This window comes from Eumetopias jubatus, unplaced genomic scaffold (assembly GCF_037043125.1).
Source record: "Eumetopias jubatus isolate StellerSeaLion01/CBP00866 unplaced genomic scaffold, mEumJub1_p1.0 scaffold_17, whole genome shotgun sequence".
NCBI lineage: Eukaryota > Metazoa > Chordata > Mammalia > Carnivora > Otariidae > Eumetopias > Eumetopias jubatus.
Window position 1 is genome coordinate 32,242,799 of NW_028274823.1, and position 21,661 is coordinate 32,264,459.

Genomic DNA, 21,661 nt, shown 5'->3' on the forward strand with positions numbered 1-21,661 from the left:
GTATTTGGGGTTAACAATATGCTTACAGATTAATGAAATCAAGATGTGTACCCAAAAAGAGGAGAGAGTGCTCTGAAAGAAATTGAGAAAGCACTTTCTTCTAAAGTGATGCTCACACAGAATAAAAAACTGAGTAATAATTAATCCACGGGTGAGATCTAACCTCTCTTATGGTTGTGAGACATCTGCTGCTATTCCATGTTTCAATAATTTAACAGTGCTTCAGTATTTTAATTAGCTTCAACTAATGTAAGATTGTCCAAAGGGCCATGAAACCATCCCTGAAGCAATGGTTGTGGCAATATGGCTTAATTAGTCCTGAAAGAACAGACAACTACAGGTAGGTATGAATCTGTTTCACAGCACTACAGAAAGGGGATGTGGGGTCTTCACAACAAAGGCATATATATTGCAGAAATATCAGAACCCACTGAACGCTAACCTGGAACAGCAGTATAGCATTTATGAAAAACAGCATCAGAAGGGGAGTCCAGGAGATGAAAAGATTAAAACTGCAAACGGCAACCTTGATTAAAAGAAACAGACATCAGGGTGCCTGGGTGGCACAGTCGTTAAGCGTCTGACTTCGGCTCAGGTCATGATCCCGGGGTCCTGGGATTGAGCCCCACATGGGGCTCCCTGCTCGGTGGGAAGCCTGCTTCTCCCTCTCCCACTCCCCCTGCTTGTGTTCCCTCTCTCGCTGTCTCTCTCTGTCAAATAAAAAAATAAAATCTTTAAAAAATAAATAAATAAAAGAGAGAGACATCAACAAAGGGTCATTTGTATGTGCGCTTTCCTCGCAAAAAGAATCAGGGAGAATGTACTGGTGAACCACAGCTCATCAGAGCAAGAAGTAGGGAGCTCTTTATCAGTTGTATCCTGGGCCACCTCAAAACTATCCCCACCTGGAATGACTGCATCTTTTCCTGAAATCCTAGGAATTTACAAACCACAGTGGTTTGTAAAATACATTGGCAATCACAAGGAATCATGTATATTTATCCTATACATTTTATTATCTTGTCTCTTTTACTGACTTGTCTTTGTCTTAGCTTTCCAAGCAAATGTAAACTACTTGAGCTACCTGAGATGTAAACAACAAGGTAGGGATCACATTTCATGCTCTTCTGTTTTTTCTTAGCAAAAAAGAGGGGAGAGAAAAAAAGCATCAAGAACGCTTCCTGGGTTTTCTTCCTGGGCAGCTTCATTTGCTGAGATAGGAACACAGGGAATGAAGCTGGGGGCTGGTGATTGTTGCAGTAGGTATGTGTCTGATGAGTTCCTTTCTGTACACATTGAGTTGAGGTGTTTTTAATATTCTGCATCTGAGATGTTTGGAAGACAACTGGACTGGTAGCTTCACTTGGATCTGAGAACCTTCACATTAATACTAACCTTTGCCCAAGTGTCATTAAATGGCCCTGTTATAATAGCTAACTTTATAACTATAGCAATAAAATCACTTTTGATTTTGCCTCTAACTTACCAAGCTTCCTACCTTGTTTTTCTCTAGAAATTTTCTCAATAAGATCTTAGGCTTAGACAAGTTTTAATTTCACATGATTTGAATATTTAATTTTAAAAAATTAACCTCATCTTCCTGAAATTTATTACAATTTTTTCATGTTTTTTTTTTTTAAATGGGTGCAGTTTTTAAAAAACTGGCTAGTTTTTGCCTGAGTTTTAAACAGCTAGTCTTTACTTTTGCTTCCAGTTATTCCATTTTTTCCTATAGTCTTAGGCCTTTGAGAGAGTCTAAATATGCATTTGCCCTGATTTAGAATATTCTCAGGCACTAAGGTAAAAAAGAGAGGGGCGAGCTTCTGTCCTGCAGCCCATTCATTCAACTCGACTGAAGGGAAAGCACTATGTTATAGTTCAGTGATTACAGTTTGGTATGATGGTACGTCCCTCACATCTGACTATGTAAGATCTTTACAAGAACAATAATTCATCACAGATTTCAAAATCGCTTGTTTGATTTCATGTTCTTTCTGCTCAAAAACAGGAGTCTGTAATAGTTAAGTAAATTATTTATCAATCAGAAATACTTCACCACCACTACAGAGCTGTAAGGTCCCAGGGACTGGTAAATGGGAGGTTGGGCTGTAGAAGAGGAGGGAAACTTGACTTCCAACTCCCTGGATGAGTTCTGAGTGTCTCTCCTTGGACAGAAATAGCTTGCATGACCTTGACCACTCTGTCTTTCTATCCCCAGCTCAATGCCTAATTCTTAAGGGTGTGGTCAAAGGATAAGATAATATTCATAACTACTTTGAAAAGCACAGTTTAAGAGTGATGTGTTGTTTCACAACGCTATCTGTAATGATTTACTCAATGATGTTTTTCCAGATCAGAGGTTAGACACAGTTGAGCTCGCCTACTTTGTCAATACTGCAATACTTAAATGCCCAAAGAAAAGCATTCCTGTGGTTAATGTAAATGGTGGATCGTCAATGCTTATGTTATCTTAGAGTAAAAGAATAAAACGAGGGGCGCCTGGGTGGCTCAGTCAGTTAAGCATCTGCCTTCAGCTCAGGTATGATCCCAAGGTCCTGCTTCTCTCCCCCCCTCTGAGGCTTTTCCTGTTTGTATACTCTGTCAAATAAATAAATAAAAATAAGACAAAGATTTAAAAAAAAAATAAAACGAGAAGAGAGATGGCAAAGAGCTGAAAGGACAATTTTTAGACTCCAGAATCTGGGTTTGATGGATTCAGGTAGTCTCTCCAATATCTGCTAACTACCAACAAAACTCTTGATGGCAAATTCAACATCAGTGATGACCAAAATACAAAAGAGCAATAAAGACACTGTGTGATGTGTCTATGGGAGCTGATCTTAGCAGCAGAAGAAGGTAGTCCTGGTAAAACAGAAGGGGAGAGAAAGCTAGAGACAACACTTGACAGAGTAGACCAAATAGTTAAGAAATGTACTTTAATTCGCCTTGATTCTTCTACTTAAATACAAGAAAACATAAAAATGCATCATTAGTTCCCCTCAAGGCAAGAAGAGCTGTATTTTTTGCTAGATAATAATCTGAAATTATGTTCCCTAATTCCTTATTTTCTGGTCCTTTGAACATAGAAAATGTGTTCCAAGGGCCTGGATAGGTCTGCTGAGAAGTCCTTGCTCTGCACTGGGAAATGCATCTACCCTTGGCTATTTCACATTTGTTGGTCACCCATACTTGGATATAGGACTATTCCAAGTGCTATGACAACATTTACTGTATGTGTGTGTGGAGTGGAGGAGAAGGTGGGCAGCATGTGGTATGGAGATTTTCCAAAAGCCATATATAGTTTAGTTGAACATCTAAACTACTGAACAACCAAGTTTTCCTTCCACAGAACTGACTAGGAGAAACCATAAAAGGGTACAGTAGACAAAGGTGACAAAGGAATGTGAGTAATAAGATCACAGAACAGAAAGTGACCTCTTAGAATCAGGCAGTTTAATACCTGACTTCCAGGTGGCTGAAATCCAAATTTTGTGAAAGAGAATTTAGATGGATTTAGATAGAAAAAGCACTTCTCAAAACTGGGGTTAAGGAGAATGATCACTCCTCCTGAGATGGAAAAACATGGAGGAGGGTGTGTGTGTGTTTATTTTCAAACCCTGGGTGACTGCCGATGGCATAACAGCATCTTGTTCAGGTGTGAAGTGGAAAAATAGTGAACTAATGATCTCAAACAAGACCTGCAATCTCTTTGTAAAAGCTTTCTAAGTTTACTGAGTTCCTAGCCAAGTTTACTAGAAGCAGGGCGAACAAAGATTCCAAAAACTATGAATAATCTAAATTGGGGGAAAGGAAAAGTGCTTCAGGGAGTGTTTACTGAGCATGAAGCCATAGTTTGCTAACTTTTCGGTATCTTGGGGCTTAGTATCTTTGATAAAAGATTCAGAGTAGATCTAAATATGATAGAAGCCTTTTAAACCTTGTATCTCCTATTTCTTTTCAATTTAACCAAATTGTCAAATTTCTTAAATTATAATAAAATATAATTATCAAGGAAATTCTTATTTAACATATTTTCACCCTATAGGCAAATGCACCCTGGAAGCCAAAATATAATCAAAAGGTTACTTGGTGAACAAAAGTCAGAGCAAGGGGTCATTAAGCACCACAGTCCAATGCTTTTGTCTCCTTCTAGGAAAGTAATGAGTTCACAGACGCTTCCGCCGAACTATTTACATCTGATAGTTTTTTTTTCCCTATCAGATGGATTTTTATTTCTATGATCTCAGATAAGACTATGCATGTAAGACCAAATACATTACATCTGGGTATTAATTTAAACAAAAGGAGAGAAGGCTCATACGCTGTGAAAGACACAGGATTTTGGACTGGAGGGCATGAATTAAAAAATAATAGTTCCTGGAAGCGAGGGAAGAAATATCCCTAAATGATACTGCTAAATAAATACTGGTTTGGTGTGAGAGCACAAACCTAAATTATTAAGCTAATGAGTGTTTTAACTAAATTCTTAGAAAACACTTTGAAATAGTCTTTAGGAAATAATATAATAATTTCAGACCAAGAGGACAAACCTCTGCCTCAGGCTGCTTTGAATTGAAACAGAGTGTGTCACTAGTCAGTTAGTGAAGCCAAAGTGAGGAGAGATCTGGATGGTAAAAGCATAACTGACATTTCAGGAGGTCAGGATTACATGAGAGCTCGTGACAAGCCAGTTGACTGAGCTGTTTCTCTTTTTGACTTTTAGTCAGAGGATTGAAATCTATGTTGCTCTTTGGGGGAAAATTGTCTTTTCATTCCCAGTTTAAATGACCAGGACAATGATGGACTAGAAAAATACCACTGCTTAAGCAGAAACCAGGTGCTCATTCCCCACATGAAAGAAAACGCACCATATCATGGGGCTCTTTTAAATCCCCTCATCATGGGGTGAGGGGAAAGAAACATTTGTCAAGGTCCAGGAGAAGCCGAGGACTGTGGATGGCTTCCCTGGTGTCCGGACAAGACTCCATTATGAGGGAAGTCTATTTCTTTTGTAATAATAGTGGTAACAACCACCATTAACTCAATATGCACATCACCACTTTGCAAGGCAGTGTGTATGCATAGGGTTCTCTAAAGGAGGCATGGGGGGCTGACACAAAAACAAAGAGGACATTTAACAGTTCACATGACAGATCCCAGCAACAGAAATGTTCTTTCCTCTCCAGAAACAGGGTGGTATGTTTTTGACAGACATTCTTAGTTTCTTTTCAGGTGAAAGGAAGAGGGAGACTAGCAGATTATAAGCAGCAGCAGATATTTGTCAATGTCCTGAGCCCTCCGTAATTGTTACGGAATCTTCAAGATCCTAACTTTTCTCGCGTTCTCGTGAGGTTCTTAATCTCCCTTCTTGAAATCATACAAATCTACAGTGTAAGCCTTAAAAGTGGCAAATTCTACTTTCGTTGTCAGATAGTCAATCAGGAAGGCATTTCTAATAACTGTAACCATTTAAAGACTAGATCACTTTGTAAAATATAGAACCTTAAAAAGAGATTCCTAAATTTAAGGTCATGTATCACTTGTTCATCTCATGAATATTAGAGGAGGCATATATATGTTAAGATTTAAAGTGTAGGGATAAGCAAAGCACTTCTAGATCTACCATTCTGGTGGTGCTCTTGGAATTAAGTCCTTTATCATCATTCTCTACTCCACCTCTCTGGGAATTCAAGTCTACGGTTGGAGACGTGCTGGAATGGGATGAACTAAGCAGAATCACCTGTATACTCAGTGTGCACTCAGGAATATCGAAGACCGAGTGTCCACACTCACACTCACACACTCAACTTAGGCTGGTCCCCTCACTCCTTATCCCTAAGCTTCTTTTCTCCTGCTTCCAATCACTCCCCAGTTCAACTACACTGACTCCACTTTCCTTGGAGAATACTGTGTTTCTAAACTCCCTGCCACTACTTTCTCATTTTAGAGTTTGCTTCACATTACGCGGAACTGCCATCTTCTTCAAGTCCAAATGTGATCTTAACAACTTTTTTTTTCTTTCTTAAGTAGGCTCCACGCCCAGGGTGGAGCCCGACGTGGGGCTTGAACTCATGACCCCGAGATCAAGACCTGAGCTTAGATCAAGAGTCAGACACTTAACTGAGTGAGCCACTCATGCACCCCTGATCTTACCACTTTTTTTTTTTTTGCATAAAACCTATCAACTTACCACTGCTCATACTCCATCCTCCTTAGCACCTTCTCCCTGGGGGCTGTGTCAGAATTTCTTACTCTGCTCTCATGGTTTGTTTCTATCTTTTATTAAATAGCACTTACGTTGCATGGTAACATAATGGTTGACATGGTTATATCCTCCATTGGTTTGTGAACCTTCTCTGGGTACAGGACAGGACTTTGTCCTTTTTAACTCAAATAGCTTCACTGCCTAACACATGGGGCTCAGATAACCTCAGGTGTAAATAAGCAATGAATAAATTAACCAAATAAATTACTATGCAGTGAAAATAATTTCCCTAAGACTTTTTACAAGGAACAGAAAACACAAGAAAAAAGAATAATCTTCCAATGAACATGAGTTCAAATCAACGAGGCAGGGAAAGGAAGAAGGGAATTTTGAAGATCAGACAGAAAAAGGTGTAGGCTCTTAACTGTAAGCACACAGGAAGTTGCTAGCATGCTCTCCAAGGTATCAGAATTATTGGGATGAAAAGGTATGGTTTACATCAAAGAGTTCTGACTGCAAAGCAGAGTAAGAAATACTTTTTACAAAGTGATAAAGTACACATCTCAGTTTGCATTATCTATGATGACACACACATTTCAATGAAACAGTCTTTATCCTTATTATACGCTATGTGCTTTTTCCCTTTTATTGGTTAGGACACACTAAACTGATCTTACAACTGACTAAGGTTGCAACTGGTTGATCCAGTTTGAAAAACTGGTCTACACAGACTTACCAATTCCTAGCACTTCATTAAGAATTTGCTATCCTGGTTATTTTCTTTTTAATTCATCTTTATCTAGCTAATGCTACACTGCCAGGTTTTCCTAGCAAAATGTTTCTAGTCAATTTAATAGATGCTGGAATGAACACCTCTGAACTGTGCTGGCTATGATCTGTCTGAAATGCTCAGAACTTCGATTTGGTAAGAGTATAGCTAAAATCACTAAATCTTCGGCAGAAGATTCCCCAAATTCTTTCACTGGAAAACTAATGGTCTGATGATTAAACACATATGCACGCACACGTGACCACTCCCACACTTGGCTCTTACATTTTGTTATTCAAACTACCACCACGTAAAAAGAAAAATCTTCAAAGCATGTAAAACTTCAACCTTGACTATACAAAAAACTCAGTGTACAATGGAAATGCAGATAAATTCTACCCAACTTTGTAATTTTTAATCTTAAACATCTTCTACTTTCTAAACAACTGTTAGTCTAGTCTTTGAAAAGAAACAAAGAATGACTAATAGTCTGATAATATGCCCATGGAACAGGACCAAGAAATTAAGAAAAGCAGCATTCCAGGTTTTAATCACAGTTCCAACACTTTTATGTCTCTGACTGCAGTGAAAAGACTGGCTGACCAGTGTCCCTAATACAAACTCATCTGCCTCTTTCAAAAAAGTCCTAATCAATACAAACGACTTCCTCTACAACTTTCAATCTGATTTTCTCACTTTCCCTATCCCTCACACTAAATAAACTCCTGCCAGAGGCTTTCACTCCTTGCATTTTTTGAGTATTTGCTAAGAGCCCAGCATAGTACTAAGTATCTTACATACAGAATCTCATTTGAGACTCATCAAATCTCTGAGGCAGGTGGTATAAGCTTCCTTTTATAGGTAAGAAACCAAGGTTCACAAAGTTTCAATAACTTGTTCAAGGTCATGTACGAAGAAATTAGAAGGGCTGGGATTTTAAAGCAGGCCCATCAAATTCTGTCTCTTAAACTTGGGATATTCTCTCCGCTCTATGCCTTACCTACTCTTCAAGATTCATTTCCTCTAGCACTGAGTCAACAACCCTAACTTCTATTTAATATTAAGTTTGTAAGCTTCTACTATAATTTCTTAATTGGTAATTTCATAATGTAGATTTACTCTCCACAACAGTGAAACTAAATTAATACTTCAGATTTAATTAAGTTAAAAGTGAACCTAAATGAAAATTATTAGATTAAACCTCGCATTCTAATTCTAGGGTTGAATCAGGAGTGCCAAAGTGGTATAGAGATATAATGGTTTGGAATCATGAGTATTAAGGGCATCTCATACTATGTGAGGAAGGCAAGTCCCTTAAACTCCTTACATTCCATGTTTTTCATTTAAAAAAATGAAAGATTTGAACAGGACAAACAGTATTTAATCAATGGGGGGCTAATCAAAAGTTTCTGTGGTCACAACAATGTGTATATACCTAACACTACTGAACTGTATACTTAAAAATGGTTGAGATGCTAAGTTTTACGTGTCTCTGCCACAACTAGAAAAAGATCTACTGAATAAACTTTAAAAATACAAAAAGAAAAACAAAACAAAACAAAAACCTCCTGTGTTACATTTTGAAAATATACAGCATGTACAGGCCTCATGCTTATAAACTGATGCAGTGGATCTGGTGTAGGACCCAGGCATCTGCATTCTTAAAGACTGATTCTAATTGAGACTGATTATATCCAATGATCCCCCAGAACTCTTTGTGCTCCAATATTCGAAACAGAACCAGCCTGCACACAACAGAAATAGACATTATAAATAACACACTTTAAAATTAACATACCTTATAATTTTTGCAAAGGTATCACCACATTCATACAGTTCATAATATAAACTTTAAAAAACAGACTTGTTTTAAATAAAAGGCATCTAAAATGAGACCCTGATCTATTTGTTTTTCCTTTAGAAAATGCTACAATGCAAAGGGGAGACCTAAGGTTTATACCTTATTATTCAATAAAGGTTGCTATTCTATTTCCCAACGTTAGAACAGATATAATTAGTGTATTTGTCTCACATTTAATAGAAGACTGCATTTAATAGACTCAGAGGTGAAATGAGGCCTAAACAGCAATTCAGGCTACCACTATGATTTTCCAGATGAAAACATGAGTGATCTAGCTAGAATACCAAGTTGACAGAAATTTAAAGTACCAAATAATCCCTTATCACTCCATACTGCTGATTAAATAAGGTTGGCGAGAGTACATCTTAAAACTACTAGTCAATAAACAATAGTGTTTTTACATGCCTATAAAAAGCTTCAGATTCAAGATTTAATCCTTATGAGTTTTTTATATATTTTTGCTTACTTCCCAGGTTCTTACTTTCCAAGTTGCACTCTAACCAAACCACGGCTTAAACTATTAACTAGTTTTTGAGAACATTTCTTTTCCACTAACCTCTGAAAAAAAGCCTTTCTACTCCAATTGTAAATGCAGCCTGATAAATATCCAGCTTGATACACCATTTCCTCCAAAAACATCAAGTCCAATAAACTTGTAAGTTGAAAAGGATTAATAAAATCCTGTGCTAAATGCTTACCACTGGAAGCAGATAATGATAAAGTGTACATTTGGAATACAAGAACCGTTATCTACCACATTACTTAGTAAATTCTATTAAGAAAAAAAGATTTTGCACTCTTTGGCGACAAAATCTAGCACCATACGATGATGTAGGTATGCTTTTACATTTCAATACAAATGTCTGGTGAGAGAAAGGGACAGTTCTTGAGGAAAAAATAACAACTATACAACTCAGGCAATTGCAGAAAGCTATCCCATTTTCCATTTTCCCATTCATTCCATTTCCCTTATGCAATTTCCCTGATTCCGACACCTTGTTAAGACAAAGAATCCCTGAATTAATTCCAAAGTATCAACAGAATCAGAGAAGAAAATTCTGGATTAGAAGGAGTAAGTCCTTTTTAAAGTTATAATTGAAAAACTAAGTATCAATTCGAAAAAAGGACCATTAAAATGAATTCATTTATGAGATGCCAGATTATAATCCTACTATATTGATCTGGCCACCGGTTTAGAATGGATAATGGCAAGAAACAAGTAATTATAGCTTTGAAATTTACAAAGTAGTAGTAATTAGGTTTCAAGAAAAATGTTCTATAAACATGTGGCATGACTAAGGGGAACAAATGAAGCCAATAAACAAGCCTTCAGTACCAACAAATTTCCAAATTTATAAACATCAGACCAAAAGGTAGAAATAGATAGCCAAAGAAATAAGACAAAAATACTAACTAAAAGATAATCTGGAGCAACTACCAACAATAGCATCATTTGTGAATATAAAATGCCATTAGAAATGATCAGAAATCACTTCAACCTACATTAATTGTACGTATATCATGAGCTTTGAAAAAGCTTCCTCTAATACTTTGCTGTAACCATTTCTAATCTTTATCACTATAATTCAGCTGTTCCCTTCACCACTTTACAACAGGAAATCACTTCATAATCCAAAACTTCTTAATATACGTAGTTTCTAAAAACAATTGAGCAACATACATGCTGTTCTTTATTGTGCACCTTCCCAAGAAATCAGAACGACTATAATAACCTCAACTGATTGACAGTGTTGCTTTCATACTTGCGCTTCAAGAAAAGAGCAAACAAAACTCAGTAAATCATTATTTTAGCAATCAACTCCAGCATAAAGTTTTACTCTGGGGAAATTATGATTTTTCAGAAAATTACATAAGCCCAGCAAAAGCAGGTATTATGAAAATATCAATATAAATCTTGTCTAGCTGAAAAAAACTTTTTAAAGTGAATAATCCAAACAAAGAAAACGGAGGATGGGAAGCATCAAATTAGTAAAGGCACAGAATGACAAGGCAGTGTGGCACCCAAATACCAAAGCACAATTTTGAAAACAACAACTTCTAGTTACCTAAGAGGTCATCTGGAAAGAATTTACCATTAAAAAAATTACGAACTTCGATTACCACGTACATTTACAGTACACCTGGAAATCTTACCCTTTCTGTGGACTTTGTAAAAACGCATTAAAATCTTAAGAAGTAGAAACCAAGCTTTTAAAACAGCTTTTCACAACAAAATTTATTAGAAGAATAGTGGTTTTGAAAAGTCTAGCATCCAGTGAGAACTACCATACACAACATTACAGCTGGGAATGTTTCTCCAAAATGTCATGGTCAAATAATACAATGGAACCATTAAATCTTACACATGCACGAAAGAACTAGCGCTTCTGACATACAATGCAAAAAAAAGGGGACCACATGGATTAAAATTTTAAGTACTCATCACATACATTAAGACACAGCTTATTTTAGTCCAGTCAAAAATCAGAACTGCATTTAAAAATTTAATGTAGTGCAATCAAACCAAAAAACTTAATTTGTGATCATAAGTGCTCTACTACATAAACATTGATCATAGCAAGGAACAAAAAGTTCAAATCACACAGTACAAAAAAAAAATCTGTAAATAAATATAAACTACAGTACAAGAGAAATATTAAATTATACAATTCCGTCAAACTGTAAACAGTATATTGAAATGAGGTCCATAAGAGTAAAGGGGGTTCCTGTTTTGTTGCATGACACTTGAACTTCTAGAAATCTGAAAGATGCCATTTTCTGTATCTTCAAAAGCTATGGGTTTTATATATGGAGAGTTCCTTTTAGATGTAAGATATCAAATATTAAAGCAGAGGAATAATCTATTTTGTTAACCACAGATAGTACTGTAGAAAACAAAAGGAGTCTTAAAGAATAAAGACCTCTAGTAGACAAGTCTTAACAGTAAAGATGCAAAGGACTAAAACACTGGAATTAGAACTTCACATCATTAGAAACTTGTCACTGAGGACTTCAAGGCTACAAAATATACTGACAAAACTGTCTGCTGATATGGAGACCTCGACCTCTGCTAATTTTTTGACATTTACATACTCGTGTTACAACACCAACTTTGGCAGAATCACTACTAATAAACTCAGAGCACTACTGGCCCAACGGTTCCATCACAGTGGCCAGTGCACAGAATTCTCTAAAAAGACATTGCATAAACTAGAATGTAGAGGTCAGACACCCAAGGGCCAGTGCTTGAATTCAGTAGTAGTGTGGTGAAGAAGCAAGAGCCACATCAAGGAGGAACTGCATCTGTTAAGAGTTTACAGAAGCAGCAAGGAATGTCATTTAATTGTGCTGGCTATTAGTGGCATTTAAAAATATATAGTGTGTGTGTGTGTGTTACACATGTGCTGGCTATACATTTATGCACATTTTGTTTTTTTAAATACACTGTTAACAGGAACCCCCATATTATCTGCTCAGTAGTAATAACTGAATATATAGAATGCCACTATAAGAGTGTGAGGCACCGTGTGCTGGAGAGTTATATGCAGCTTTAAAATCTGTTTGGCTGAGTTATACCTGGATACCTGAACTGAGTTTTTTAAGTTGACATTCATCAAGGATGTGCTACCAGCACGTCGAAATAAAAGCAAAACAGAAAAATACAAGTCACTGTTAGGTTTAAGAATAGCATCAAAGTACCTGAATTGAGTGAGAATAGTGTGTAAACTGTCCCTGAGGGTTTTTAAACAGTGTGTACAAGTTGGATTCCTAAGAACATTAGTTTTATTTAACAGTGTGGACTGATAAAATACCAATGTCTGACAGTTTAAAGTGGAGGTTATAAAGAATTATATGCAAACACTCCAAATGTATAGTTTATACATTTCTTCTCAAAGCAGCAATAAGCTGCTGTAAAGTATACATCCCATCAGAACAAGCAACATGTGGGAGTCAGATAAAGGTTTCTATCTTAGTCTGGTTTTCTGACAGCACAGCATATCAATATCCAATGACTATTAATCTTTCCTATATCAGAATGTAACTAATTTCGACTAGCAATATAGGATTAAACTTTTAATCAAACACTTTGCTATTACATACTAAAATTCCTTAAACTTACTAATGCTGGTATACTAACCTAGTTAATTATCCCCCCTCATTTTAGAAATATACCCTTCCACAACTTAAAAACATTAAGATCCATTTTCAGTCCTCTGATGTAAAAAGCATGTCAGTGAATTAATATTAAAAATTTACACAGTAAAAAGGCTTGAATTTCAGCCAAAGATTCTAAATACTGCTCATTCCCTGAAGACTTAAAGGGAGAGAGAATCCCTACCCATTTTCCTAGTGATTTATTTCTCTAAAATGGTCTGACACAATTTTCCATGTTGGGGAATTTTCCCCTCACCTCCTCTCAAATTCCAAATTCTTAAGCCTGAAATGCTTAATGAAATGGGAAACGTGAGGCAATCATTTGGAATTGCTTGAAAGGTACAGAATGTTGTCTTTTTTTTTTTTAATAAGACAAGAATTATTTATATAAATGTGATCTGACCCCATATTATGTAGTTATGCTTTATATTTTTAAATAATCACGCTAAAACTTACAGTACCTAAGACTCTGAAGATAAATTAAGACTTTAGTGTTGTAACAGAAAAAGTGCTGAATTATCCCTTTTCTAGTACTTTAAACATTTCGGACAAGTGCTTTCCTAGTGACAGTAAAGTTTACTATATACCCTTCCACCAAGCAGGAAAAAAAAGTTACCTGGATGAAAGAAAAAGACTTTTAGGAGTGTAGCACCGGGTATTTACCAAATAATAGATGTAATGTTTCACTTACTCTGAGGGGGTAAAAATATTCTAGACTGAAATTCTATTTGGCTATTGAATGTTAAAAATCCCTGCTCTACTGTGTCAGTGTCCTGTGGCCAACCCCCCCACCCCCCTCCCCCAGTCCCCTTACACACTATCCACTGAGAATCTAATCTCTAAAGAGATTATTTTAAAATTTATGTTTTCAGGACATACCTGAGAAAGGGTGCAATTATGCAGAACAAGGAACCCAAGACTGCACTAATACTGGTTATAGGTTCATAAATTCTTTCCCAAGACAAATCTAAAAAGTCTAAGAGGTATGGATCTTCAAATACGTCTTACTGCTTTAGATTTTTTTTTGGTATGTGTGTAGGGTCATTTCCAGTGTTGAAAAGATCACCTTGAATCTGTTCAAAGACAGTTCAAGATGGGGTAAAGAGTTCATTTCCATATTCAAACTATAAAGATTAAATATTATGATTATAATATTTGCTACATCCAATAAATCGATGATTAACTAAAAGTGCTTGTTTTTCAGCATTTATCGATACAGCTCTAAATGAACTGGAAACCTTAAAATTACCCCCCAAATAGTTGCAGAATTAACTCATGTTTTAGTGTCAAATCAACATTAATTAGCCTTGATTCTCATTTTCAAACCACCTACAAGATTTTTCTATCAGAGGAAGGTGGCCCAACTTTGTCACATTATCTATCCTGTGACTCACTGTTAGTATCATAGTCCGGAATCTTGAGCTTCTTCTCAAGTCTACATCCTCCCATCCTACTCCTTACCACCCCATCCCCTTCGTAACATGCAGGGCACACAGCCACGGGGCTAATGTCTGTTTTTTCAAAAGGCAACTGTGAGTTTATCTGGGAACAAGAGAGAGAGGACATGCAGAGAATTTCCTCTATTTTCCCTTCAGTCACCATGTTCACAAATCCTGTAAGTCTCAAGGACAGAACGAATCAAAAAAAAAAAAAAAAAAAAAACTAAGAAGACTTTGGAGGTCTGCATTCCTTGTACCAGAATTATACTTCTTTCCTTTTCAGTAGAGTTTGAAAGCAATCAATTTTTTAAGCCCCTATATAGCTTAACAGTCTTCAAAATGGGCCGTTTGGCTAAAGCCATCTAATAACACTGGCCTGACCACAGTATTAATGAAGACCTAATTACAATGGAAAGGTTACAAGGAAAACAATTTTTGGTATCTTCAATGAAGGTCAAAATTTAACCTATAACTTTCAATGTCTTCCATAAAAGATTAAGTGGAGCAATTCAGTCTATTGCGATATTCTATCACCAATGACAGCAACCTGAATATATAGAAAAAGATGGCTCATACAAAAACAACCTCTAGCATTTAAAGAAAGAATAATCACAAAAGCAAAAATACGTGGTTCAAAATTAAATCTAGAGAGACAATAGCTGTTAAAGAAAATGACACCGAACAGTCACTTATCTGCTGTAACTACTCAAAACAATTTCAGGTTCTGACATTGGGTTGACTCATTAATTTGTTTTAAAAAAAATAACTGAGTCCAAGCTTCACTATTATGGGTCAATGAAATGTAAGAGAATCACCAAGGCTTAGAACCAGGCCTTGCACCATGTGCTTACTTGGGCAGGGGGAGAACACATCATAGCTCACTAGCAGCTCAAAGGTTACTAAGTACTGCCTCATGACAGAAGGTAGTTATGATATGGGCCTTTGCAGGTAGTCATTTTTAGTCTAATTTAGAGTTCTCTCCAGAAAATTGGGACTAAACTTCTCATTGTGCCTTATTGTGTTACTATCTGATCCCATATAGCTCATATTATAGCTCAGGTAAAATGTTGGGGAATGAAAATGCCAATTGGTTGAGGTAATGGTTTATATAAGATAACCAGAGTTCTAAAAGCACTTCAATATTGTAAAGTAAAAGTGTACCAAATAAAGCTAATACACACTTCACACTTGTTGAGCTTGCTCACCAGAACTGAACAGTAATTAACTTCACATAAGGACCCCTATTATCACACAAAGCCTTACTCATATTCATGATCTGCTGCAGCAAAGGTTTATCAAGCAACACCTACACTTCAGAGGAACAACAAACTTAATATTAAAAAGTATTATACACAAATATAAATTATGTTTCTTGAAAGAGAGACCTTTGTCCTTCATGGTATTTGGGGAACAGAAAAAAGTGTATAGCTCATCACAAACATAGTTCAGAGTCACTAGAAAGCCTACTGAACAAAGTAATATAGTACATTACATTACTATCAAGCTTCATGACTCAACTGTCTGAAAAATGAGAAAGCTAATGATAAAAATACCAACTAGATATCTTTCCACAGGATTATTCAGTATTTTTGACTTTATAGTGCCATAGCATATCTATTCTATAATATCAATGTTCTCTCATCTAAAAAACAAAACAAAAAAAACCCCTCAAGAATTGATTTTCAACACATTATCTCCTAACATTAGTTTGAGTAATGTCATCATCTGCCTACTGGAGAATGAGAGGAGAAAAGGCTTTTGTGACAAAGACAGCTGTGAACTATACTTTCCCATACCATAAAAATGGTCAACTGTTGTTTGGGCCATGCAAAACTCTGATAAGCAGAAATTAAGCATGCGAATAGACCAATCTCTATTACACATTTATCAGGACGTCCCCAAACTAGAATATCTACACTGAAAGTGCCAATACAGAACAGTGGCAAATCAAGAGAGAAATCAAATATTAAAAGATCACTGCGGCACCAAGACTGACAGCCAGCCATGTGATGAGCCACCTCCGAGAAATACATGGTATAATGGAACTCTGAACACAAAATTTAACATTAAAAGTGCACCTGAATATTACCAACTAACTTTACAAACCTACAATAAGGTAAAATATATATCTTTTGAAATATTCAGCAGCTTTCTGTACTTTTTTTTTTAAAGATTTTTTTCTGAGAGGCTCATGAAATTTAAAAGGGACCACTATCTAATTTCAACCATGCTTCACAAAACAATAATGGCTATTTTATATTGCAGTTACCAATGTAATGCAATTAGTGCTTTAAAATAATCTACACTCAAAAAAGAAAAAAAAAAAGAGACCGACCGACCTTTGGAGGAAATATGCTTATTCAAAAGCTTCTTGGAAAAGAAAATTTACCTGAATATCAAGTCATGACTGATCTCAAGTGTAATGTTTAAAAGCTTCACAGACATGAATATTACAATCTTCAGGTCTCAGGACTTTTAATCTGAGAAAGTTTAGAGTTTGGTTTGTTTTTAAATTCACTTTCTAACCAAAACAAATAATAGAAGTACTCAAATTTTCACTATTTACAAGTCTCAGCCTACAATCTGAAATGACACAATACAAGTTCTCTTATTTAAACTGCAGCATTAAAGGGTAGGCACACCATTCTTCTGCTGCTCGATTGTCATCCACTGAAACACACATAGAAAATATTTATGTTAGTAAAATGATCACTCCATGTACACTACAATGACAAAATTTACATAACTCATACATCACTTTATAGACTACCACACAGGATTAAACCTCTCTGAACAGTAAAACTACAAAAGTTGAACTTTTAGGGCCAGATTTTTAAATGGGCCTTTAATGATGCCTTTCTGAGAGGGGATAAAAGCAAGCACAAATTAATTCCTCAAAGGACCTTTTCCCCAAACGTCAGGCAAAAAGGTACCATGGCTGCAATTAATTGTGTGTGACAAATTACTGAGTGTGGAACAAAGGAGGCATTCCTTCACAAGCTTAGCCCTTTGCTTTCAGCAAACTTTTTATAACTTCCTTCAACTGCAGATGAAAACCATATATTTCATAAAATATTTTTATTGCAACTTCTAGCTAGGCTAGAAAATATTGCAGAGTCATATACTGCTCTGAACCCAACCCAAGCTCCTTTTTCTGTTGAGACTAGAAAGCTAAGAGAAACAGGCTCAGTCATCCACAGATTAAACTGCTACACAAAATAACCAAACCAAAAGAGGAACCCAAGCCCAGGCTATGTCAAGAATGAGCAGTGCATGTATTTCAATAACAGCAATGGTGTGCCTAACCTTTGAACACATAGGTTGCTGAGGGAAAACTATCCTTTACCTAATTAACTGCTCCAAAGTTGCCAGGCAAGAATTTATGCCTTGGGAATATCTGGACCTACTTCTCTTCAATCTCTTAGTATCCATCTGAAACCATCAGCCTCAATTTAATGCTCCAAGTTTTATTTTATTTTACACAAAAACTCTAATGACTTTTTGTTTGTTTCTGGTTAAGCATTTAGAAGGGCCTGACCACCTTTCTCAGCAGATTAGATAGGGTGTATGTGGTGTGGATTTCGTTTTTGCACCAACAGTAATTTTAATTTGGTCACAAGGCAAAATTAAATTTCATGGGCTTTATCACTTATTCTTGCAAAAAACTGTAGGAAATAAATATTCTGAATTTAATTACTGTAATTTGAAAAGCCCATCTCAAAAAAAGCTTAGATGCTCTTCATGGAGTGCTTATATAAACATGATCTGAAAAGTCCTGAATTGTGTGCTAAATAACCATAAAAATCAGCTAAATATCAGAAAAAGTTAAGTAGGGGATAGAATGCAGGATGCAAAAGAAAATAAAGGAAAAGAAAAAGGAAAAGAAAAGAAAAGAATAAAGAAAGCTGAAAGCAACAAATTAAATAAAAACTAAAAAACAACCCTTCCCCCCTTGTTCTAGTATCTGGATTAGTTAAAAAGAGAAATTCTACTGAGCTTGAATGCTGACTGAACTATCATTAGATGTGAAATGCAACCTAAATCGTATTAGGTTACCTTGGGGTTGTGTTTTTTTCTCTCACCACAAACATGGATCCTTCATTCATGTGGATATTTGGGCAGACTACTGAGGCTGTAAAATCTAGACACCACTTTTGCAATATAATTACTTAAACACACTTCTTTCCTTACTTCTCCCTTTCCCCAATAAACAGATCTTGAATATCTTAAACTAGTTGCTGCAACGACATCCAGTCGTTAGTTAGCACATGATCAAATCTGTAAAAGGTTTTAAGAATACAAAGAAACTTTGTTAAAATGAGGCATCCTCTATTGTTTTATGTAATGTACCCTGACTGCTCCTGAGTAAGAACGGAGCTCGTCCTCCATGAGATAAGGCTATATCCTCACTTGTTGGTGAGACCAAATTCTACCCTTAGAAAATACCAAATAAAATTACAGCAAAGGTAGTGTTACAAAGTAATTAACCAAAGGATTTCTGAAGGTAGTGTGTGCACATTTTCCACCTCCTTTCCCTCTGGGTGAGCACTAAACAGATTGCTGATTTGTTAAGTAAATTTAATAGTGAGAAGAAAATCATAAAATGTAAATTGACCTGAATAATTACATATCACTGAATAACCAAATTTCCTAAATTCAAAGGTTCATTGTTCCTAGGATTTTTTTTCTTTAGTTTAATCCTTCAATTAGTTGAAATGTAGAAGAGAAACATGAATGATTTTATAAGATGGCTTTCCAATTTGTAATGATAAAGCTCCCAGTATGACAGAGGTGGTTTCTAGAAGGGGGCTTTTTTCTTTTCTTTTCTTTTCTTTTTTAAATAAAGGCAAATATAACTTAAGAAAAAAAAAGAAAGAAAAGCATGCAGGCTCTACAGGCAAGGAGTCCACTTCCATGTATCTGTTCTCTGTGAGGTAACTCAATTCTCTTTTGTAGAGAAACATGCAAAAAGGCCAAACAATATCCCGAGCCATACTGCACATGAAAATTTTAAAATATGCAACATTCAGAATGCACCTTTCACCTCTGTACACACAAGTCAATGCAAAATCTGCAAAGAAACAAGTGTCACAGTAAATGGAGTCAGGTGTAAGCAATGATAGCTGAACAATGCAGTAGTGCTCACCCAGTCTGTACAGTAATTGGCACTCTACAGTATTCCTACTCATTTTTTGATTCATTTGCACTTTGTGCTGCCTCTCCCTGGGGATCTAATTCAATCTTTACAGAAACATCTGGCCCCTCCGACCTCATTAATTTCATCTTTTTCTTTGGAGGGTTTTTCAAAGTGCCCAGCCTCTCCTTTACTTTGTACTCCAGTGTACTGTGGGGAATCCCATAAATACTCTGAGCTTTGGAAACACTCATTTTTCCACTCATAACCACTGAGATTGCTTCCTCCAGTATCTCACTGTTGTACTGTCTGTAACGCCCTCTTTTCTTCCGAGGCTGCTTGGAGCCAGGGTCTCCTTCTTGATCCGATGTGGGATATGGCTGTCCAGAGGTAGACTGCTCAGCATCTGAGCCCCAAGAATCGGGTCCAGCATCTAACATGCTTTTTCTATTTTGTTTTGGAAGAATAGCCCTTAACTTTTTACTAAGCGCGCTCTCCGTTTGTGAACCCATTACCAAAGAGCTATAGCTGTACTGATCACCAGTGCGAGATTCCCAAGAAAGATCCATTCCTCGAACTTGTGGTATCTTTAAGTCTACAGGAGATGCATGGCTCGCATCCTTTTTTCCATCTTGTTTTGCTTGAAGTGCCATTTTTGGAAAGGCAGAGTTTTCTGCAAGAAAAGGAAGGTCACTGATGTTGCTGAGTGCACCATTTCCCCTGAACTTCATACGGCTGAGGTTGAACTCATAATGTGGTTTTGCCCAAGAGGCTTCCCTGGATAATATTAAGTGTTGTCCATGATTCTGTAATCCAGATGGCCCAAGGCTGGCAGCTGTGGACAATTGGTTTCTGCTCAGTAGTTCTTCACTAATCTGCAGGGATCGAGCCAATGGAACTTTGAGTGATGTGGAGTGTCCAAAACCTTCCCTGGTTCCATCCTGTAAGCTTCTTGGAGGTACCCCATCACCACTCCGAAGTCCGTCTGGGCGGTACTGGCTGGGTCTCCCAGGTCGCCTAATTGGATGGAAGGAAACTGATGTGAGCAGGACTTGCACAGGTAGGGAGGGATGGGTGAGGGGACCACTCCTTTATTAGAAGGCCTTGCTTGGGTAACATCACTTTGTGTTATTTATTTATTTTTCTCTAAAATTAAAAAAAAAGTGGTCTCGGCAGTTAGTTTTAGAACTTGTTCACAAAAAAAGAAAAAGGAAAAAAGAAAAAAAAAAACCAGGAGCTTTTTGGGCAAAGAAAAATTAAACCTGTCAGCTGGTCTCTGGTTGGGTTCACAAATTTTCGGAGAAAAAGTTTCGCGCAACTGTCTGAAAATAGCACCTTAATTATTAATTACAAAGTAATCATCAAGTCTCCATAGATCTACACAGAATTGTGTTACCAATGTGACGTTACCACTAAACAAGTACAGTAATAAAAGAGTAAGCCAAATTATTTATTTTAATGTAACATATTCAACATTCATGACAACCAGCTATAAAACTGGAACGATTTACAGTGGTGGAACCCATAGATAATTACTCATTTATCCCACAAACAAGTTGATGTTCATTATCAAAACCAAACAAGTTCAAATAACATTTCTTATTTTGCTTGGGGAAAAAAAAAGTATGGCTACCAGCCCCAAGGGGAAAACCCAAACCAAAACAAACCAAAATACCCATCGCATTATAACTTACCACACTTCTTCATTTTAAAACACTATTAGTTGCAGACACATGAGTACCACTAATTTTCCACTTGAAATAATCCAATCTTTAAAGAAACTGCCCTTTATTTTCCCCAAACTTTGTTCCTTAAGTTCTACTCAAAGTTATTACTGTCAGAGGTATGTAAGCAATTTGTAGCAGTTTTCTTTAATTAAAAGTGTCTCTTCTTAAAATATCAAATATAAATTTTGAAATTTTAAGTGGATAGCTCTCAAATAATGTTTAAAAAGTCAACTATTTACACAAAGTTAATTCATAAGGTTTCCATTTTCACAATAGATAAATATTATCAATGATAAAACTGGTAACTGGTAAAGCATGCCCAAGGGTAGTAATTACATTTACTAGGCACAAAAGTGGAACTTCGAAGAAAT

The 21,661-nt window shown here is 36.4% G+C and overlaps 1 protein-coding gene across 4 annotated transcripts in view; it reads right to left on the minus strand.

Annotated features, from left to right (window-relative positions):
• Positions 1-21,661, minus strand: part of LCOR (ligand dependent nuclear receptor corepressor) — a 137,054-nt gene that overhangs the window by 17,767 nt on the left and 97,626 nt on the right. Inside the window, exon 4 of one of the 4 annotated variants that reach the window (XM_028098600.2) lies at positions 13,804-20,580. The exons of the other annotated variants lie outside the window; for them this stretch is intronic. Within the exon in view, the coding sequence (XP_027954401.1) occupies positions 19,611-20,580 (970 nt within the window). The 3' untranslated portion in view covers positions 13,804-19,610. Of the gene's footprint in view, positions 1-13,803; positions 20,581-21,661 lie in introns of those variants that run through there. 4 annotated transcript variants of the gene reach the window in all.